At 45.8% G+C, this 19,316-nt stretch overlaps 1 protein-coding gene and 1 pseudogene across 2 annotated transcripts in view; both read left to right on the forward strand.

Annotated features, from left to right (window-relative positions):
* Positions 1 to 19,316, forward strand: part of DCP2 (decapping mRNA 2) — a 295,860-nt gene that overhangs the window by 179,476 nt on the left and 97,068 nt on the right. For both annotated transcript variants that reach the window (XM_086961031.1, XM_086961032.1), the window contains exon 8: positions 4,684 to 4,810. In XM_086961031.1, coding sequence (XP_086817157.1) covers positions 4,684 to 4,810 — 127 coding nt within the window. The remainder of the gene's footprint in view (positions 1 to 4,683; positions 4,811 to 19,316) is intronic.
* The window catches only part of LOC147726960 (uncharacterized), a 33,243-nt pseudogene continuing 26,761 nt past the window's right edge, over positions 12,835 to 19,316 (forward strand).

Genomic DNA, 19,316 nt, shown 5'->3' on the forward strand with positions numbered 1-19,316 from the left:
AGTTGTGCATCAAAATAAACCTTCGCCCCCTCTCTCCGGGCAAAGGGGTGTGTGTGTGCGGGGGAAGGGAGGGGGTTGATGGGGGGGACCTGAAATCTGAATTTTAGGGGTAATTCATTTGCCAGCAGAAGAGGGGTCCGGGCCCAGATCCGTGCAGCAGCTGAAGTGTGCAGCACAGGCATCGGTGAGAGTTTCTTCACTTTTACACCGGGGACGCCAGGCACTATTCCTATGACGGTGGCGTCTTGTGCAGTGCGTGCTCTTGACATCGTAGATTGTGTTGTTTGTAAAAATACCCGTCAAGTGTACACTGGTCAACGCCACACTCGCTCTCTCACTCCCACCTGTGTGCACGCAGACCTGAAAAGGAATCACATGTGCATGAGCGCAAACACACACACAGATGTTCACACGTGTGAACATGCGTACATCCAGGCGCAAACGTACATGTACACATAGGTGAACACAAGTACATGCATTTGTGGCGGGGCGCACCCGCATGTTCACGCAGGTAGATATGCAAGGACATGCATTACACGCACGCTTGCCCATTGATGTACAGGCATACATCTGTGTGCGCGCGCGCATGCTCACCCATGCACAGCAGCACGGCACACAGCTGGAGCATACCAGTGCATCCTGAAACACTTTATCCCTAGAACAGAGACCTATTGTGATGCAAGCTGCCCGCGAGCTCGTGCTGGCCACCTTTACATGCTTAAAAAAAATGAGTTCCCCAAACAGACCAGAAAGGACTGGGTAATGTAAACAATAAACAAAAAGAATTTCCTTTCTGTGTCACTCAATTAAATTCCATAATATGAATTGACCATCTAATGATTACCATGACACAACTTAAAGATTTGTTCAAATGCAAAAATGTAGGTTTAGTTTGTTGTTTTTTTCTCATCAATATTATTTAAAAGTCATACAATTTATCCAATCAAATAAGAAACCACACAATATTGAGTATGACCAACTAGGAGCATACTATATTGCTCTACACTTTCTGTCTTCTAACATGATGCATCTATATTCTGGCATACAACAATATTCACATACACAAAATATACAATCAATTGTACAAAAAAGATAAAACAATACTAATAATGGTCCTTTTGTCGACGCGTTTCGGTGTCTTTTAAGTTGTTTATACACCTTCTTCAGGACAGATCAGTTAAAACCAAATCATCTTTGATAACAACTCACCAGTGCATCGGCTTTCATTCGTGCAGTGGTGAACCTTCTCCTTTGCTTCTCAGGTTCTCTATTTATGGGAGTAGTTGGAAACTTCTACCACCATTCCTTTATGTGAAAAGGGGTTTCTTTTCTTTTCCCTTTATTTTGTAGGTCCAACCCTCTCCTCGTGATGGTCCAACAAGGTGCTGATTTCAGAATCGAGGGGTGTCATGGGATGAAACAGCCTCTTTCGATATCTTATCACATCTGTTCAATAGTGGTCTATTGGGCACCTTTGTTCTACGGGTCTCGCGTCCTCACTGCAGTCTTCTCCTTTTTACATGCTACCTGACCTCTGTCCTTGGCTCGATCCTTCTTCCGGGTGCCGAGAGGCGAGGACTAAGGACCTCGCAGCGCTGCATGTGCACCACTTCAGCAGACGTTAGCAGGGAGCTGCAGGGTCCACCTATAATCAGTACTATGTGTAAGACAGTGTCTATTAATGCGGTCACCCCACCCCTCTTCCTAGATTATCAGGTCTGGGTGGGGGAAGGGCTTGTGTAATTTCCCTCTCTCTCTCACTCACCAGCGCCCTTGAAAACATGTGTAGTAATGGCCTGTGCACCCACTCTTGTCTCTGGTTCTTGAGAATGTTTGAGAGCTCTGCACACCATTGAAGTGATGCCGCCTCTACACTATGGCCACTTTCCGAGCCTCAGAAACATTGAGGCAAACATGCATTAAAAATGCAATAGGTCGCGCCTTTTAAGTTAAAGCCATTTGCTTAGCTATACAATACCATTAGCAAAGCAAATGGCTTTAACTTAACCAAAGGCGAGACCTGTTGCATGTTTAATGCTTGTTTGTCTTCCTTTGTGCAGGTCTCCACTTGTGCATGGGCTCTGTCCATTCCCATCTGTCATCTTTCGTTCTTGCCTGTGTCTTTCCCCTCTGTGGCTCTTTCTGTTTTTGGAGTATGGTGGTTCTTCCCGAAGAGGTTTCATTTTTTAATTTTTTTTTATTGTTGTTGGCAAAAAACCTTTGCCTCGCACGATCTGTAATCTCTTGAAGACCGGATGCAGAGAGTGGTTAACCCACACAAAAAATTTGTGTAATTTTTAGGAAAAGATCAGTCCTTGTCCAATTTGTGCTGGAACTTGCTCACAGTTTCTGAGAACTCATCTTCTTTGAAAGAGACCTGTACTGCCTTGGACTTTGTAACTTGACTGGGTTTGCTGCAAAATGCAGTCACTGGGCTAGTAATGCCCGCCGGTACTGATAAGAAGCTATCCCCCACCATAATGGGCCCCTCTAATACCAATTTAGGAGGGGAACACTCTGGTGCATCTTTATGTGAGTTACCCATGGAAGGAATGTACAGAGCGTTTTTGGACTCTGTATTCTGACAGACGAAGACTTTTGGAAACCTGAGCTGTTACTAAGATACTAGAGAGCCTTTTCAAACCAGATTGGGTATCAAAGGTGTTCTCTTGCCTCGTAATGACACTGAACATGATTGAACACTATGGGGTCGTAGAGCCAAAAATCCTTTTTTCCAAATCCCTCCAGTTAGAAGTCAATCCAAGGAAACATCCTAACCTGCCTGCATGTTGTACTCCAGTGTGGTGAAGGTCAAGTTTAAAAAGACAATGTTGCACAGAGCGTTGCCAGATCTTCCTTTTGGGAGTTACTTGTTCAGCTCTTAAGGGAAGGATAATTCCGAGACCAAGTTGGTATCAGTAGCCTTACTGTACCAGACTAAGAAGTTTGGACTAAGCATTATTACACACACTCGGTCTTTGTATACTTCAGTTTTGGATATTGCAGCCCAGTTTTCTGGCCCTCTTCTTTTTTTTCTTTGAACCTATATTGGTTTTTAGATCTGACATAGGTTGGTGAATTGTATGTGGATGTGGTAAGTGCAATATCTAGGCAGAACGAGGGATCTCCCCATCAGTCAATTCACAGTAGCAGCTTTGTCAACACAAACCACTCTTCCGTGGTCAGTCCTTTATTGTTCCTTGGTGTGTCTCCAATTCATTACCCATCTATAACAGGTACTGCTGCCTTTAAATATAGAATAACAGTTTAAATTGAAGATTTGGAGCGCCACTAATCAGTGAGTGTCATAAATGAGGGTAATCAAAAGTCACATAATCTGTTCATTTGGTCTTCATACAATAAAGATAAAACCATCCACGTTTCGTTTCTTCTTTGTGATGGAATTTTTTCAGTGCTAGTTTTCTGTCATGAGCGAAAGCCTCTCCGCTAGAATGGCAGTAGTCCAACGTACAGGAAATAGTGTGATATAGCGACCTTACATATACTCCTCACGTGTATAGACAATGTAGTTTGCCAAGTTTGTTGACATGTTTAGTTTATTGTTTGCAAACATTGTAGTAGACCTAATTTTTTGTACTCTATGTAAGTGGTGAACGGTGTCAGTATTTGAAAGGTGTGATCGTTATTCCCTCCGCACGCTGAGTTTCAATAAATCCTAAGGTACGTGGTATTACGGCACTCAGTGGACGTGTTGCCTCGGAATTGGTTGCTGTACTCTGTAACTTGTGAAGAAGACAACATGATATACAGTTGAAATCTGGACCTACATATATAAGGAATTGTGCATCAGGACGGTCGCGAGAACCTCTTTGTGGGTTGGAATTATCACCACATATAAAATCCCAACACCTGCAAAAGTAGAGCCTTGAGGAAGTCGCGGGATCACGCCCCAATTGCGACGAAACACGTGTTGGCTGTGACTGAAATCAAAAGAATAAAACCTGAAAAAGAAAAAAGAACCAACAGAAATTGTGTATACTTTCTTTAAAATGACTGTCTGTAAACTAAACAGGGAAACCTTTTTCAAACATAACGTGTGCTTTTGAGTGAAAAGCACGCCGAGTTTCAGCATGCTCTTGACCGAGATGTTGGTGACAAGTGTGTGTTGGAATATTTGCAGACGTGCATCCGCTGACTTGTCACATGAACATTAGCCTGTGCTTTTAATGTTCGTGAAAGATTATCCAGTGTTCACATTTATGTTGGACATTCTGTTTCTGCTAAATAACCCAAAAATGGATGGACGACGGGTCATCAGACAAAAAACAGGCATCAAATTATTCTACATATCTGCAATATTTGGTTGACTTTTGTTCAGCGTTTTTAAGTTGCTCATGATGAGTCTCTTTTGGTGACTCCATGCTAAATGAAAGAGTTACTAGTTTTGCAATTCCCCTTAACATCAGTTTATCCCTTTGCCCACTCTGCACCAACTATAGCACACTCGTAGGTTGAAGTTTGAAGGCAATTATCCCCAAAATGTTGAGCTATTTGGTATGGGGAAGGCACAGTTATTTAACGGGAAATAAAACGTGATTTCCTATGGAGTGAGGTGTCAACCTTAACTGTAGAACCACAACTGCACCCGCCGCTAAAAGAAATATGCATTTAATCAAAAATATTGGCTTGAAAACATGTTGTTGTTTTTCCTTTCTTTTTTAGAGCCAAGCTTCGATGTAACCAGCAACTAATGACAGAAGCATCTCCAGGAGATCCTTGGGCAAAGCATAAGCAGAAAGTTAACGGTCAATCAAATGCTTCTGAGACAACTGAGATATTGAAAGTAAAGGTAAGATTCAGTACCGGATATTAATCAAAGTACCACAGCCCATTGTGACATCACCTACAGAGACATGCGGTTTCTAGAATTTAGTTGTACTAACATGATTCTGTTTAGAGTCCGTTAAAACATTTTTTCGCAGATCACAAATTCAGCCTTTTGACACTGTGGTCTATTTTGATATTGTGCAATGGTACATTTATATTGTTTCTCTAATCTTAAATTAATTACTTTAAATATTGGCATTGCATATTTAACTGATCTTTAGATGTAAAATGAAGCCTGGGAGATTGGTTGTTGCAATGAGAAGAGGAGGGTTGTGAAAAGCTTTTTTTCCATTTCCATTACATCGCTTAACTGGGCTAAAATTGGTAGCTATAAAGCATTTCATACTTGGGTTTTAATTCTGGATTACCTGCATGACAAATTATAATGGCCTTGCCAAATCTCTCGAATTTCCTATGTTTTATTATGAGGTAGAGTATAATAGTACAATGCTAGTATTTGTGCAATAATTGCCTTTAGTGAACACTGGCAAATGCTCCAAGCTGCAATGAGTTTTGGTTACAGATCTAAACAACGTTGACTGCAAAGCAACATAATACAACATACACATTTTATACGGCTACTGAAGAAAACATCTTGTTCAAAGCGGCCAGTCACATCTCTTCTAATGCTACCTGCATTTTGGGCACTCGTGAGTATAGGCTCCCGTAGCAGTGGGTACTACCGATATTCGAAGCATAAATGGATGGTTCAGCACAACAACGAATAGTGTGCCAAAGGATGTCCCAGTTGTCAGGAGGTGCGTCACAATCGCTATTCCCCATTACTGAATCTCCATCAGAATGGAAGTCGGGAGCAAATGGGGCCGAGAGTATTTCATTGTACAGGTTCTCCATTAAAGCGTCCCAATGTTTGGCAGTAGGGTGTTTCCTGAGACCTAAATTGTCCTCCCTATGCAGAACCGTACTCTCTGCTTGCGCCCAGTTTATAAATGTGTGCTGCCAGGACGAAGCATGGGGGGGGGATGGGGGGGAAATCAGGAGATTTCCATCTGTAGGTAATTAGGTATTTGGCCAAGATAAGCCCTAGGTCAATAAATCGAGATGTGACTTTGTGTTTCTTACCCCTCCGGTACCTCCCTAAAAGGCATATCTTCCATGTGAGCACGAGAAACCTTTCTGTACAATGTAACAAACAACCTTTTACAGCTTGCCAATACTGTTTTAGCTGGGGGAAGAAGATATGTGTGTTGTCAGCAGACAGCGGGGGCAAGTGGCATCAGCGCGCCCGAAATACGGATTGCTTTTCTTGGTGGTAATATATAGGCCCTATATGTACTATACAGTTGAATCAAATGGAACCCGGCATTCCGGAGGACAGTGACAGGGCCCTCCAACACAGCATCCCATATGGGGCATATAGGGAAGTGTGACGTGCAATTTCCACTTACAGCAGCGATAGATAACCTGTACTAGTATAGGTTGTGGCAGTGTGGGCCAAGCACAAGGGTGAAAAAGCTGCAATAATTCAAATTGGCTCTAGGCTGGTAGTAGCGTGGCTGTGTCTGGCAGGTTGCGAAGTAGCGAGCCAACATTCCACCCATTGCAGCTGTGCCGCTTGATAGAATTATTCAAAGTTGGGTACTGCAAGGCCGCCGGGATCTATCGGCTGATATAACTTTCTAGTGCCACACTACATCTAGATTTTCTCCAGATGACTTTCTGCATCGCACCCTCATATGACAGGAAAAATGATGCGCTGACATGCAGACGCAAGTTCGTAAAATAATATAGGAAACTAGGGAGTACTACCATCTTAAGTAATGCCTCACAGCCCACGCATCCCATAACCAATAAAGGGAATGTTCTCCAGATGTCCATCTGGGCTCGTAATGACGTGACTGCACACCTCAAATTGCCTTCAAAGAGGTCCAATGGGGAATGGTATATTTGCACCCCCAAATAATGTAACATGCTGACCCGCAATCCAGAAAGAGCTGCAAACTGCTGAAGTACGTGCAGAGCAGATCGGGGACATCTCTTAAATATATGAGCAGATCGTCTACATATAAAGCGACAGCATCTGTACCATCACGTAAGAGTATGCCCATCCTATTCCAGGGAGTGCGTTCCCGTAGTTGTATTCTTAGCGTCAAAATAACCGTAATGGCTGTGTTCACCAAAGAGTGGAAAGAAAGGTCATCCAATGCCGCTGGCTGCAGCTGCCAAGTTGGGATTGACTGCGGTCCATGCAAATTGCACATATTGCGGGTTATGGTCCAAGTAAGTGCTGCCCATATAATCAATCCGCGTGACGTGTTGTGCCATATTGGGCGTACCCACTAGCCTGTCTATTCTAACATACATAGCATGCGGTTCAGAATTAAAGGAATGCCTGGTTACGAAGGTGGAGTTTAGGCATTTCTGAGTGTGTCAAGTGGGACTCCGGCAACAGAGCGATATGCAAAGAGTGGCGCTTCAGAGAAGAGTAGATAGCATAGCGGCTTGCAGGGTGTGGATGCCTCACACACTCCTGTCAGTATTTTAAAATTTGCCATTTAGTTGCCTGTAAGTAAAAGGACTGTGGAGGTAGCACCAGGCTAGTATGTATACGTTCTTGAGAGAATCTGACAGGGAGTGCAATATGTGAAATTGAAGTGGAGTCAAATTTAGTATGTAACCTAAAACGACAGAACAGGTTAATAAAAAGCAAAACCTCGAATACCAGAAGAGCAGAACACCATATGGGTGTCTGCCCAAACCAGGGCTGAAACAACATGTGTCCACCAACTAGTGTGTTGATACGGATGTATGATGATACAACGAAATCATTTAGATCGCGGTATATTACATTGCTGTTTTTACAACGCAAGTGGTTACAACGACTTGCGCTGGACTTAGGAATAGTGTGATTTACTTTTCCAACTCCGGTCTACGTAAAGTAGGGAAGGTGTTGGAATAGTAAATTACACTATTCCTTAGTCTAGAACGCCCTCCAGTGCAAGTCGTAACAACTTGCGTTTTAAAAACAGAATGTAAATGTATTGCAGTGTTGTGACTGCACTGTAAAGGTCGTTTTCCGTTGATGCAAGGGCAGTAAAGTAGAGAGGAGCAATATATAAAGAAACCCCTCTAGTATATAATCAACAACTGCGGCCAGCATTTCTGCTTGAACTCAGTTTGACAAGGTGCATCAGAGGCGGGTGTAGGCAAATAAACGGGGGAACCTATTGATCAGAAACCTAACAATTTGGACTGCAACCACAGAGGATGGAGGGCATCCTTCACAGGCAGAGTGATCAGAGACCGAATGTCAGAGACGGCGTGTCAAATGATATCGTCGGCTGTTTGCAGAGTCCCCTCCGTGGAAGGCCTGCTTGGAAGGACATGTAGTAGTAGAGTTATCGTCACTGGAGGAATGAATTGACTGTATCTGGGCACAAGTAGTGCGCCATTTTCGCAAGTGCAGCTGCATGTTCCAGTACCTGGTGGCATTCTACTGCGATCGTCTGCTCCAAGTCCGGTGCTGCACCAGATGCAGGGGCCTGTCAAGTTTTCGGACAGCATATGTGGTGTTGGATATGTTCAGCCACAGCATCAGCGTAAGACTGTGACTGGCAAACAGCGTGGGGGCCATACATCTCCAATCATCGCCATGTTTCTTCTGGAGAGTCAAACAAGTGTGTGACACCATCTGGGACCACACGGAGCCTGACTAGGTAAAGTAGTGCATATTTCAGGGTTAATTCACACAGTCTGCGTTTTAGAATGGTGCATGTGCTGTACCATAGGTCTCGGATTAGAATCAAGTGGGGGTTTGCGTTTTGGGACCTGGTGTGCGCGCTCCATGGTAAAGTACCAGATGGGCGCCTGCAGAGGCAGTGGATGGCGTATCCAGCCCCCTACAAATGCAGTGGCATCTCAGCCTTCTGTTTCCTCTGATAGCCAACTACATGGATATTATGCCTCCCGGATCTTCCCTCAGCGTCCTTGGCACTCCGCTCCGATGTGCCCACACAATCTGACAGCAACTTCAGCGTAGAGTCCATGTTCCAGCTGTGGGTTGTAGATCTTCAATGATCTGCTCTGTCAAAGCGACCTTATCCGCAAACTTTTGGTGATCTGCTCTCTGTGATATTGCTATCAAGCCTGGATTCTAGGGAGGTCCTGTAGTATTCCTTAGCAGCCAGAAGAGCATCAAACTTGCTTTCCATTGCTTTCTATAAGCCTGGAGTACCAGGTATCGAGGGATCTCCATCGGATGTGTTGGGGGCCATGATGCCACCGGTAGGAGTGTTCAGATTCATCGAGCGTAGACGTCCCATGGCGCGTCGAGCTGGGGGCTCGCAGCTGATCTGCCTCAGATGATGCATTTTAAGCACAATTTTGTGAAACGGCGCCCCACCTCCTGTCTGTTTTATTTTATTAGTGCTTTGCTGCACCTTTCCTTCCTGCAGACTCCAAATGTAGCATGTGTAATGCTGAGCATGCGTCGGGTATCCAAATATGCATGTACTGGCGTCTAAAACACAGGTGGGGAAGAGCCATACCTCTATACCCCAGACAGCCATATGTGTCAAGCTTGGTCATGTGGCATAGCAACCAAGTGATCAGTGTCCCTGCCTATTGCCTAATATTGTGATCAAGCTATACATTTTTACTGGAGCCAGATACCAGAAGGCTGTCCTGTCTAGGCAACTAAATGAGGGGGAGGGCTGTTTTGTTGTCCATTTTAAATAAATAATTTCAGTGAGGTCTAGGCCCAAGATGACCCCCGTCCGGCATTAAGGCAGCGTAGTTTTCGATTGGGCAGCATCGTATATGTTGTATAAGGAGCTGCATGTTATCGTTTTGCTAATTTATGTTATGTTTTTTAAAATATATTTGTTTGGAAGACCGAAGCTTTATAACCGAATTCTGCAAATTTTCATTTGTTTTATTATCTTCTCTTTGATATTAACTCAGGAAATTTCATGACCTTTTTATCTAATACAGCAAGTCTTATACTTCGTAGTATAATTTCACACTAATAATAAAACGTGTAATGAATTATTGTAGATCAGTTATCACAACCTGCATTAGTAGGTTTTGATGTTCTATATGTAAAGTGATAATTCTGTTAAAAATATGTGCATCCTACCAAGATACTGTTCGTACAACACCACTAGATGCTTGCTAAGCTCCGTTCCATATTCTCATAAACCTGCTTACCCAGCTAAACAGATCCTTATCCTGGGCCCTTTTAACTTCTGGTGGATGTCCCCATTGCCCTGTTTGTCTCAGTATCCAGACATTTACTTGCGGCATGACCTAACCCTCCAGGTCTTTTCCAATCCCAAGAGACACATTGCCCAGGACATCCCCTTGCCAGTTGAATGAAGTCTGCTCCACCATACCTGCATCTGGCATAGTCTGCCACTGTAACCAGGCCACTTGAATATAATGTGTGTTAATCTATGCCGACTATTCAACAAAATATTTTTCGTTTGTGCACAGCAGAACATCCATTGTTTATCAGTCAATGGTAGGACCAGGTCTATCTCCCAACTGTGTCTGGCGCTGCAGAGGAGTCCGCTTTTGTGCCTTTGTCATTGACTTGTACATCTGAGATATTAGGCCATCTGGGCTCTGGCTTTCTAGTACTAGTGTTGTGGTGAGCCTCAGCCAGGCCTACCTGTGCTAGGGGTTCGCCCTTCTCTGCACAAGTCCTCAGACCAATAGAAAAGAAGTTGGCACAGAAACTGGAATATAAAACAAAGTGTTTATTAAACCTCATGAGGTGGAACCACATTCACACAACACCCTTCGGTAGTGTATGAAGTAGTAACAGAACAGAAGGAACATGGTCCTTTTATACCCACACAGGGGCTCAGAAGAAGGCGGTTCAAGTACAGAAGAGAAGGTTTACATACATAAAAGGTCTTACAGAAATACAGTCAACAGCAAGACGGAGCTTAGCATTTTGCTAAAAGCAATAAAAATACCCTGACAGTTACAGACTAAGACATATGTGAACAGTTGCAGTGTCTTCTGCGCAAGTGCAGAGTAGCAGATCCTAAATATAGTCTGTCCATAAGCAGAGTACCAAAGTAAACGACAGCAAGGCAGGATAGAGCACATGGTGAGCACATGGCAGACAATATGGCTTCAGCTAAATGCTAACCGCGATCGCTGCCAAATTACAACAGACGACTCTTTTAGCATTAGCTGAAGACATTCGTTCACTTGGGGTAATCTGGATTCACATCTTGTACATTTATTCTCATCATTTCAGTAATCTCTTTATTCAGCATGTGTTAAGTTTTTATTTCAGCAACATTTCGCTTGGCAGGTGCAGGCAGAAATGCAGACGGAGCAACAAAGCATTGGACCACATGTAAATAGTATCACTAGTATTACACATAGGATGGTCAATATCTTCCAGCCCCAGGCAACAATCAATGTCCAAAACCAGCTAGCAAAAGTCCATATGCCAGTCTCTGGGTGAATTTCAGCAGCAATCTTATGCAGTTTAGAGATGGCATCAAACACTGAAGGAGACTGAACCGGAATGTAGACGCAGCAACTGCTACCGATGCACCACCTCGAACAACCAGAACCAAATCTAAAACCATACGATTTTGGAGTGCTACAATCATCGCAACTTGCAGCTCTTCTGTAATGTTCCCAAGTGCCTTCGCTGTCTGATTGGTAACAGCTTCCACAACACGAGTCAATTGTCTTATCTTTCTGCTGTTTAATGCGGCACCCACAAAGAAAAACAAGCCGAAATTGAAATCAACGTATTGTTGCAAGGTGGTGTCAGTCTGGTCCACCTCATCAGTGCTTGTCGTCTTCTTATATCTGTTCTTAGAAATATCATGGTACAGTTTAAAATCCTTGTGATACGATGCAGGCGCCAGAAACACAGGGAGCAACAGAAAGGACACATAGCATACTCCAGACCATCCAACAGGTAGTTGGTAATATCCCTTGTTACCACTGACAAAGTAGGTATTATGTGAGGATATGAAACTACTGGTTTGAGGCATATGTGTACTGTGCATAGATGGCCACCTCGTGTTGGGCCCAGATGTTTGCAGTTTGTTTTTGTTGTAGAATAGTCTAGAAAAGACAGGTGACTCCTCCCTTGGATCATACTACGCATGGGCATCGGCTACATCCCCAGATTGTTTTTTTCCGCCACCGGATGTCTTTCCAGCGCTCTGTGTTGGAACCGATTTCCTTCGATGCGCAATCCTCACCAGCTTCCAGAATTTAGTTTCAAACGCGCTTCCAGTCGACGCTACTCCTCAACATCGAAGATTTCGATTCCGGTCGTCGTCGACGGCCTTCAGGCCTAACTAGGCCTCGACTCCAGCTCATGGAAAGGACGCCATTTAAAAAGTGTCCTCAATGTGGGTCGAAGTTTCCCCACACCGACCTTTATTAGGTGTGCAACCTATGCCTTTTCCCGGAGCACGAGGCCAGAGACTGTTCCGCTTGTACCTCCTTCCGCTCCAAGAAGACAATCCAGGACCGAAGAGCTAGGAGAACAATGGCTCGATCTTCAGCTCCGATTCCAGACGACATCTTCGCAGAGGGCATCGACGTCCCAGAACAACATGGCGTCAACAGCATCTCCGAGGCAGAAGATTCTGAAGTCGAGGACATCACTCTAGCACAGCGGGTCGTAAGTAAGACCGTCTACCCCGACCCTTCCTGGACACAGTCAAAAAAGGCTCCGGTCACACCCTCACCTTCGGGCTCGAGTGCACGCCGAGACACTGCTTCTACTACCCCACCTTCGGGCCGAGCTAAGAAGCTAGCTAAGCCTTCCGGCGACTCGGGCTTGGGCGGCCTCCCCACGGTGCCGGCGCACACCTACTGGCACCGAAAAAGACCACATCACCTACCACGCCGGCATCAAAACAATCGGCGCCGAAGCATACCGCTAGTCCCTCGGCACCCAAACCCAGGTCGGAACCAAGCAAACATGCTTCGGATTCAAAAAGACCACCGGAACCGAAAAAACATTGGATCCGAAAAATGCACCGGAACCGAGAAACCATTGGAGTCGAAAAAACCATTGGAGCCGAAAAGACTCCTGCTTCTCCTGCTAAAAAACCAAAAGAAGCTACTTCAGTGCCGAAACCTCCCTCCGCACCAGATCAGGCTCCTGCAGAGGACTTATTTCACCCAGACCCTGGACAAAAGACTCTGGGTAAAGATCTAATCACTGGTCGATTAACTCTAAGGTAAAAAAAACGACCACTGGATACACCTGCACCGGCTCCTCATCCAAACAAGCATTTGCAATGCAATAGGTCTCGCATTAGGAAAGTTTGAGCTATTGGCATTGTAAATGACAAATTTTGTATTTATGTGCTGGTTTTGAAAATAGATACATTAATAGCATTGTCATTTACAATACCAATAGCTTACATTTTTGCAAATGTGACAACTATTGCATTTGTAATGCAATATGTGTTGAGAGTGAGTGAGTGAGTCAGTGCGTGAGAATGAGTGGGGGAGTCAGTGAGTGGGGTAGTCAGTCAGTGAGTGGGAGCGTCAGTTAGTGAGTGAGTGAGAGTGGGCGAGTCGGTCAGTGAGCGTCTGTTAGTGACAGTGAGTGAGTGGGAGAGTCAGTTAGTGAGTGGGAGAGTCAGTTAGTGAGTGAGTGGGAGAGTTAGTTAGTGAGAGAGTGAGTGTTGGAGAGTGTCAGTGTGAGTAAGCGGGAGTAGAGCACGGCACCCTAGGCTCTAAATGGCTACATGTGAGCTGCCAATCGAAGCACAGTGTGACCGTCTGCTGGAAGAGTCATCAGCTGCAGCTCGTGGCAACACTCATGACAGAGGAGGGCGGCCATTGGACATGGAAGGTCCTGAAAATAGCAGCGCCCTCTCGACCATGCAGAACAAGGTGAGTTCAACAGGTCACTATGTTAGGGTGCACATAATATTACTTTTTCGACGCACTTCAGAAAACATGTTACAATACTCGATGACAAAAAAAAACTCACCGTGTTGTGCCTTATTGCCCTAATTAACGAAGCAGCTCTATATTAATATGTTCGTTCATGACCTCAAAATGCTTTTAGCAGGTAATTTTTTTAAAAACAGTAAATAACACCAGAAAATAGTCATGGGAAAGCAGTTTAGTTGAATTGCTCAGCTGTGCTAAGAAAACATCACTGCGAAGGTTAAATAAAGTATGTAATGGCAAAGGCGGACTGCTGATGCCTGAAAAGGCAGAAACGCGAGGCCGCGTCACCACCGAGAGTGCCGGGCGACGAGGCAAGTATGCACTGACGCCTGCAGGGGTGTCCGTGTCCCTCACCCGGAGGGAGGCATGTATGACTTCACCTTTATCGCGCAATCTGCTCTCCGAGGTCTAAGCGCTAGGCAGCTCCGCAATTACCATGAGAAATGAAATAATTTCTCATCTATGAAGTCACCAGCATTCCACGAACCTGACACTCGCCTGGCTTTTCAATCTTAAGGGACGGTCCGTTTGACTGCTCGGTCAATCTCCATCCAATATTTTAATCGGCATGGAACGATCTCAAAAATCTTTCTAGCTGCATACGCCCAACACCGCACTCAATTACATTTCCGACTTGTGGCCCAAAAATCTCTCTAGGCGCAAATACCTCTGTTGTTGGTATTTTAAAAATCGTGTGCGGTGCATTGATGGCTGGTGACATACAGGGTGGTGGTATGGGCGCAAATCCCTCCGCCATTCCTTCAAGACAGCACACGAGGCGCAAACACAGGGTGGACCACTGACTTTAGCATCACCACGGTGCAGTGGAAGCAGCCAGGCCACCGCTCAATCGCGGATCAGTGGGAGCTCCTCTCACAGCATGGGGCCTGTGTGGGACTGCCAATTCCTTCTAACCTGAGTGCCAGAAGGTGGAGATATTCGCAAGAGGACATGCGAACACCATGTAATACAAATCCCCCCCTTTCACTGTTTGAAATCTAACTTAGGAAGTGCATGAAATATTATGAATTAAAAGTCATAAATTACATAGAAACAGGGTATATCATTGGAAAAACTTCACAGCACCTACACTAAACAAGCCTAGCGTTAATAAAACTCCTAATGTGGCATACCTTAAAGACGTCGAAAGTGCGGTACTGTTGAATAAAGCGCAGTACTGTTGAAGAAAGCCAAACAGCTATTCTTGTGTATTCTGTGCTATAACAAAACAGAATCACCGAATTACTATCCATATATCCCACAACGTTGCTTTTGTAACTAATATCAACCGACGCTGCTTACCATAGGAATGGGTGTAACAACAATTACGCTCTCCTCCTCCAGTTTTCAATATAATCTTTCACTCGCAACCCTGCCGGTATTCAAAAACAACAACAAATCATCAACTCCATTCCAACTAGCTGACCCACACTGAATATCGCTGGGCACTTCTGTTGGCTCTTACCGCTATCTACGTCTCACTGCTCGAAGCTCAATACAACACGGTTCTACTCAGGGTCGTCCCGATAGCCGAACCTGTTTGCCGACTTCCATTTAAACCACGTGTATACGCGGACCTATAAGACACGAGGATCCATCTCGACCAATAAAAATTTGTCTTTCTTCAACTATTCGTCACGTGCTCGGCTCTCTCCAATGAATCCTCTCCTAGGCAACCAATGTAAACACCGCGGATTCAATGAAATGTTAACTTTACGTGCCTTTCACGATGGGCATAGTAATTGTGTCTATTTCATGTTGAGTCCAAAATAAAAAAATAAATAAATACCCCAAATCACCGCCGTCACTCTGCCGGCCTGCGACCAGGAAGTCAGGCAGGCCGGCGCGACAACAGGAAACAGGAAGTAGGAGGGCGGGAGCCTACCCCGCTTCCCACGGAAGAGCCGCGATTGGATGGAGCCGTGTTTGGCGCACCGGAGCAGGCAGGATCCTACCCTGCGCCCCGGTGCCGAAGGAGGGAAGAAGAGTCCTGCTGCCGGGCCCTGCAGCTGAGGAGAGCGGGGGGGGGGAGGGGGGGAGAAGCATGCGCGCGAGTGCGGGGGGCGGGCTTTGTATGTATGTGTGTGTGCGTGGGTGCGTGTGACTGTGGGGGAAAGGGGTGTGTGTGTGCGTGCGTGTGAGCGAGTGTCTGTGTGCCTGTATGTGTGTGCCTGCGTGTGCATGCGCTCGCCTGTGTGTGCGTGCGTGCATGCAGAGGGGTGGGGGCTGCCTGCCTGCGTCTGTGTGAGCAAGGGCTGTGAGTTACTCTGCGCATATGCGGGTACTCTGCGCATGCGCGGGGCAGACGCGCGCTCCCGCGGTGAAAACTGCGAAGGAATTACGCTCGTGTCAGATTGGTGTCCACATTCCCAATAACGGGCCACAATAGGTCTGAAGCAGACACCCTCAATGCTCACGCATTGAGCGTAGGTCTGCTCGACCTAAAAAGGAGGACATGGCTACCTCTCCTCTAAGAGTTCCTTCCCCTTCTCCTCCACCTATGCCATCACCACCTGTGCCCCTACCACAACATTCCCCTACTTCCTCTATCATACCAGATGATGATATAGGGCTAATGCGGATGGTCCATCTTTTCCTACAGGCTCACCTGACCCGTGGGATGATTATAACACCCCAGATGTCCCTCAGGACGACATATACCCCTCTAGGCCTTCCCCACCAGAAGACACTATGGGCTTCAATCAATTAGTACACAGAGCTGCGCAGTATCATGGGGTGGACATGCATAAGGACCCTGTAGATGAAGACATCGTAATGGATACCTTTGATAATGCACAAAGATCCTCATCCATTTTACCCATGCTTAAAGGAGTAATTAAGCATGCTCCTGAAGTCTTTAAAGACCCATTTAGAACTCGGGTCATAAACCCATGACTAGAGAAGAAATATAAAGCCGCCCCTTCAGACCCAGCATATATGAAAGGCCCAGTACCACTAGACTCACTTGTGGTTTCCAATGCATGCAAAAGAGCAAATTCACAAACATCAGGTGAAGCTCCCCCACCAGATAAAGAGTCTAAGCTCCTTGACGCATCGGGGAAAAGAACTGCGTCTCAAGCAGCAAACATGTGGCGTATTGCCAATACACAAGCATTATTGGCAAGATATGATAGGGCTCATTATGATGAATTAGAATCGTTAATGCAGCACCTCCCTGATGAGTACAAAGATAGAGCAAATGAGCTTATCCAAGAAGGGAAAAATATTACAAACTCCTCCATTCGCTGTGCACTTGATGCAGCAGACACTGCCTCCAGAGAAGTTAACACCAGTGTTTTGTTGCGTAGACATGCCTGGCTACGCATATCAGGGTTCAAACCTGAAGTCCAAAGTGCTATACTTAACCAACCCTTCCATGAGCAACACTTATTTGGACCCAATGTAGATGTATCCCTTGAAAAGATGAAAAAGGATACAGATACGGACAAATCTATGGGAGCCCTGCAGTCGCAGGCTCCCAGTCATTCATTTCACCGCTCATCTTACAGAGCTGGCACCAGGGGATACTCTTCAGACACACCTTCTACCTCGTACAAAGCCCCCACACAATCCACCTATAGTAGGGGCTAACAAAGGGGTGGTTACAGAGGTAACAACAATGAGGGCAGAGGTGAAAACAACAACTCCTGCTCTGCCTCTACCCCAGCCCAATGACTCCCCTTCCCCCGCCCCATTCCACTCCTGTCGGGGGAAGACTACAACAACACTTACCAGCCTGGGAAAACATCACATCAGACAGGTGGGTGCTTCAAATAATTCAGTCAGGTTACAATCTAGAACTAACATCCACCCCCCCAAACATACCACTCAGGCAGCGTCCAATGTCACAGGAACATTTGTCACAGCTCAGGCAGGAAGTGATATCCCTCCTACACAAAAATGCAATAGAAATAGTCCCAATGCATCAGCAAAACAAAGGAGTATACTCCCTATATTTCTTAATCCCAAAGAAGGACGGATCTCTAAGACCTATCCTAGACCTCAGACCTCTAAACATTTACATACAGTCCGATCATTTTCATATGGTCACACTCCAACAAGTCCTTCCGCTCCTGTTACAAAACGACTTCCTTGTCACTCTAAATCTCAAGGACGCCTACTTTCAATTTCCTATCCACACAGCGCACAGAAAATATCTCAGATTTGTGCTGGACGGGCAGCACTACCAGTTCAAAGGGCTCCCATTCGGAGTCACAACAGCACCAAGGGTGTTTACCAAATGCCTAGCAGTGGTAACAGCACACTTCAGAAGACCACATATTCACGTCTTCCCATACCTAGACGACTGGCTCATAAAAGCCAGCTCATACAGCCAGTGTGTACAACACACTCGCGCTACCATTCAACTGCTCCACGATTTGGGATTCACAATAAATCACACCAAGTCACATCTGCAACCTTCACACATACAACAATATCTCAGCGCTACAATAAACACCCAACTAACACTAGCCTATCCCTCCAGCCAGGATAACAAGTGTACAAACTCTCCTAACAAGATTCAAACTACAACACTCGCTTCCAGCTCGAGTGTTCGTGCAGCTCATAGAAATGATGGCAACTTGCATATTTATAGTACCTCACGCAAGACTGCAAATGCGCCCACTTCAAGAGTGCCTAGCACGCCAATGGAACCATGCTTGTGCAGTCCTGCCAAGTGTCACACATCAGGTGTGACACTCACGCATTTCAGTGCGGTGTTGCGCATTACCGCACTGAAATGCATTGTCATGCATTTTGCCACTAGTTGGCACCGGCTCTGCAGCAGCCTCCGAGAGACGTGCTTCTGCCTTGGAGCCTGGGTTGATAAATAGTTAATCCAAATTTGCTCTCAGTGGAGTGTCTGAGAGCGTTACAAAAACAATGCAACACATTAGACTGCCCACCCTGCTGTGTCGATTCATCCGGCCTGGCTCGAGACTGCAAGGCGCTGCGGCGCAGCTTTAATGACACTCTCACTTGACACTGCTGTCAATTATGTAAACGGGGGTGCGGGGGCTGCCCTCTCAGTCGATGCTACTGCCTGGCTGTCTGTCAGTGGCACTGCACACCATGGGGGCGCCCGGGATATTACCCGGATGTGTGCAGTGCCATCCCGTCCGGAGGAAGAAGATTCAAAGTTATTGAGGCATTAGCGCGGGGGACTCTGTCTGAGTCAGTCGAAGTCCTCTGCTCTCATGGCCGCGCAAGAGGCTGCATCGGTGATCGGTGCGGGCGGCGCAAATTGCTATCAGAGCAGGGGGGGGGCGACTCGAGTGAGTCACAGCACAGCAGCAGTGTCAGGGAGAAAGAAGACTGCTGCTGCAGAGTGAATAATGCAGTGCTGCAGGCCGCAGATCGGGTACCTGTGAGCAGCCGGACGGGACGGTCACAGACGGGAAGAGTCTCTGAACTAAGTTCAGTAAGTGTGTTTAAGTACATCAGTCATCTGTAAAAATTAATTTCACGCAATTCTGCAGGGCTGATCTGTCTCATCATCCTCAGTGAGCCTCCTGAGTCCTCCTTTATCTGCACACAACATTCAC

The sequence above is a fragment of the Lissotriton vulgaris genome, chromosome 3_1 (genome assembly GCF_964263255.1).
Source record: "Lissotriton vulgaris chromosome 3_1, aLisVul1.2, whole genome shotgun sequence".
Lineage (NCBI taxonomy): Eukaryota > Metazoa > Chordata > Amphibia > Caudata > Salamandridae > Lissotriton > Lissotriton vulgaris.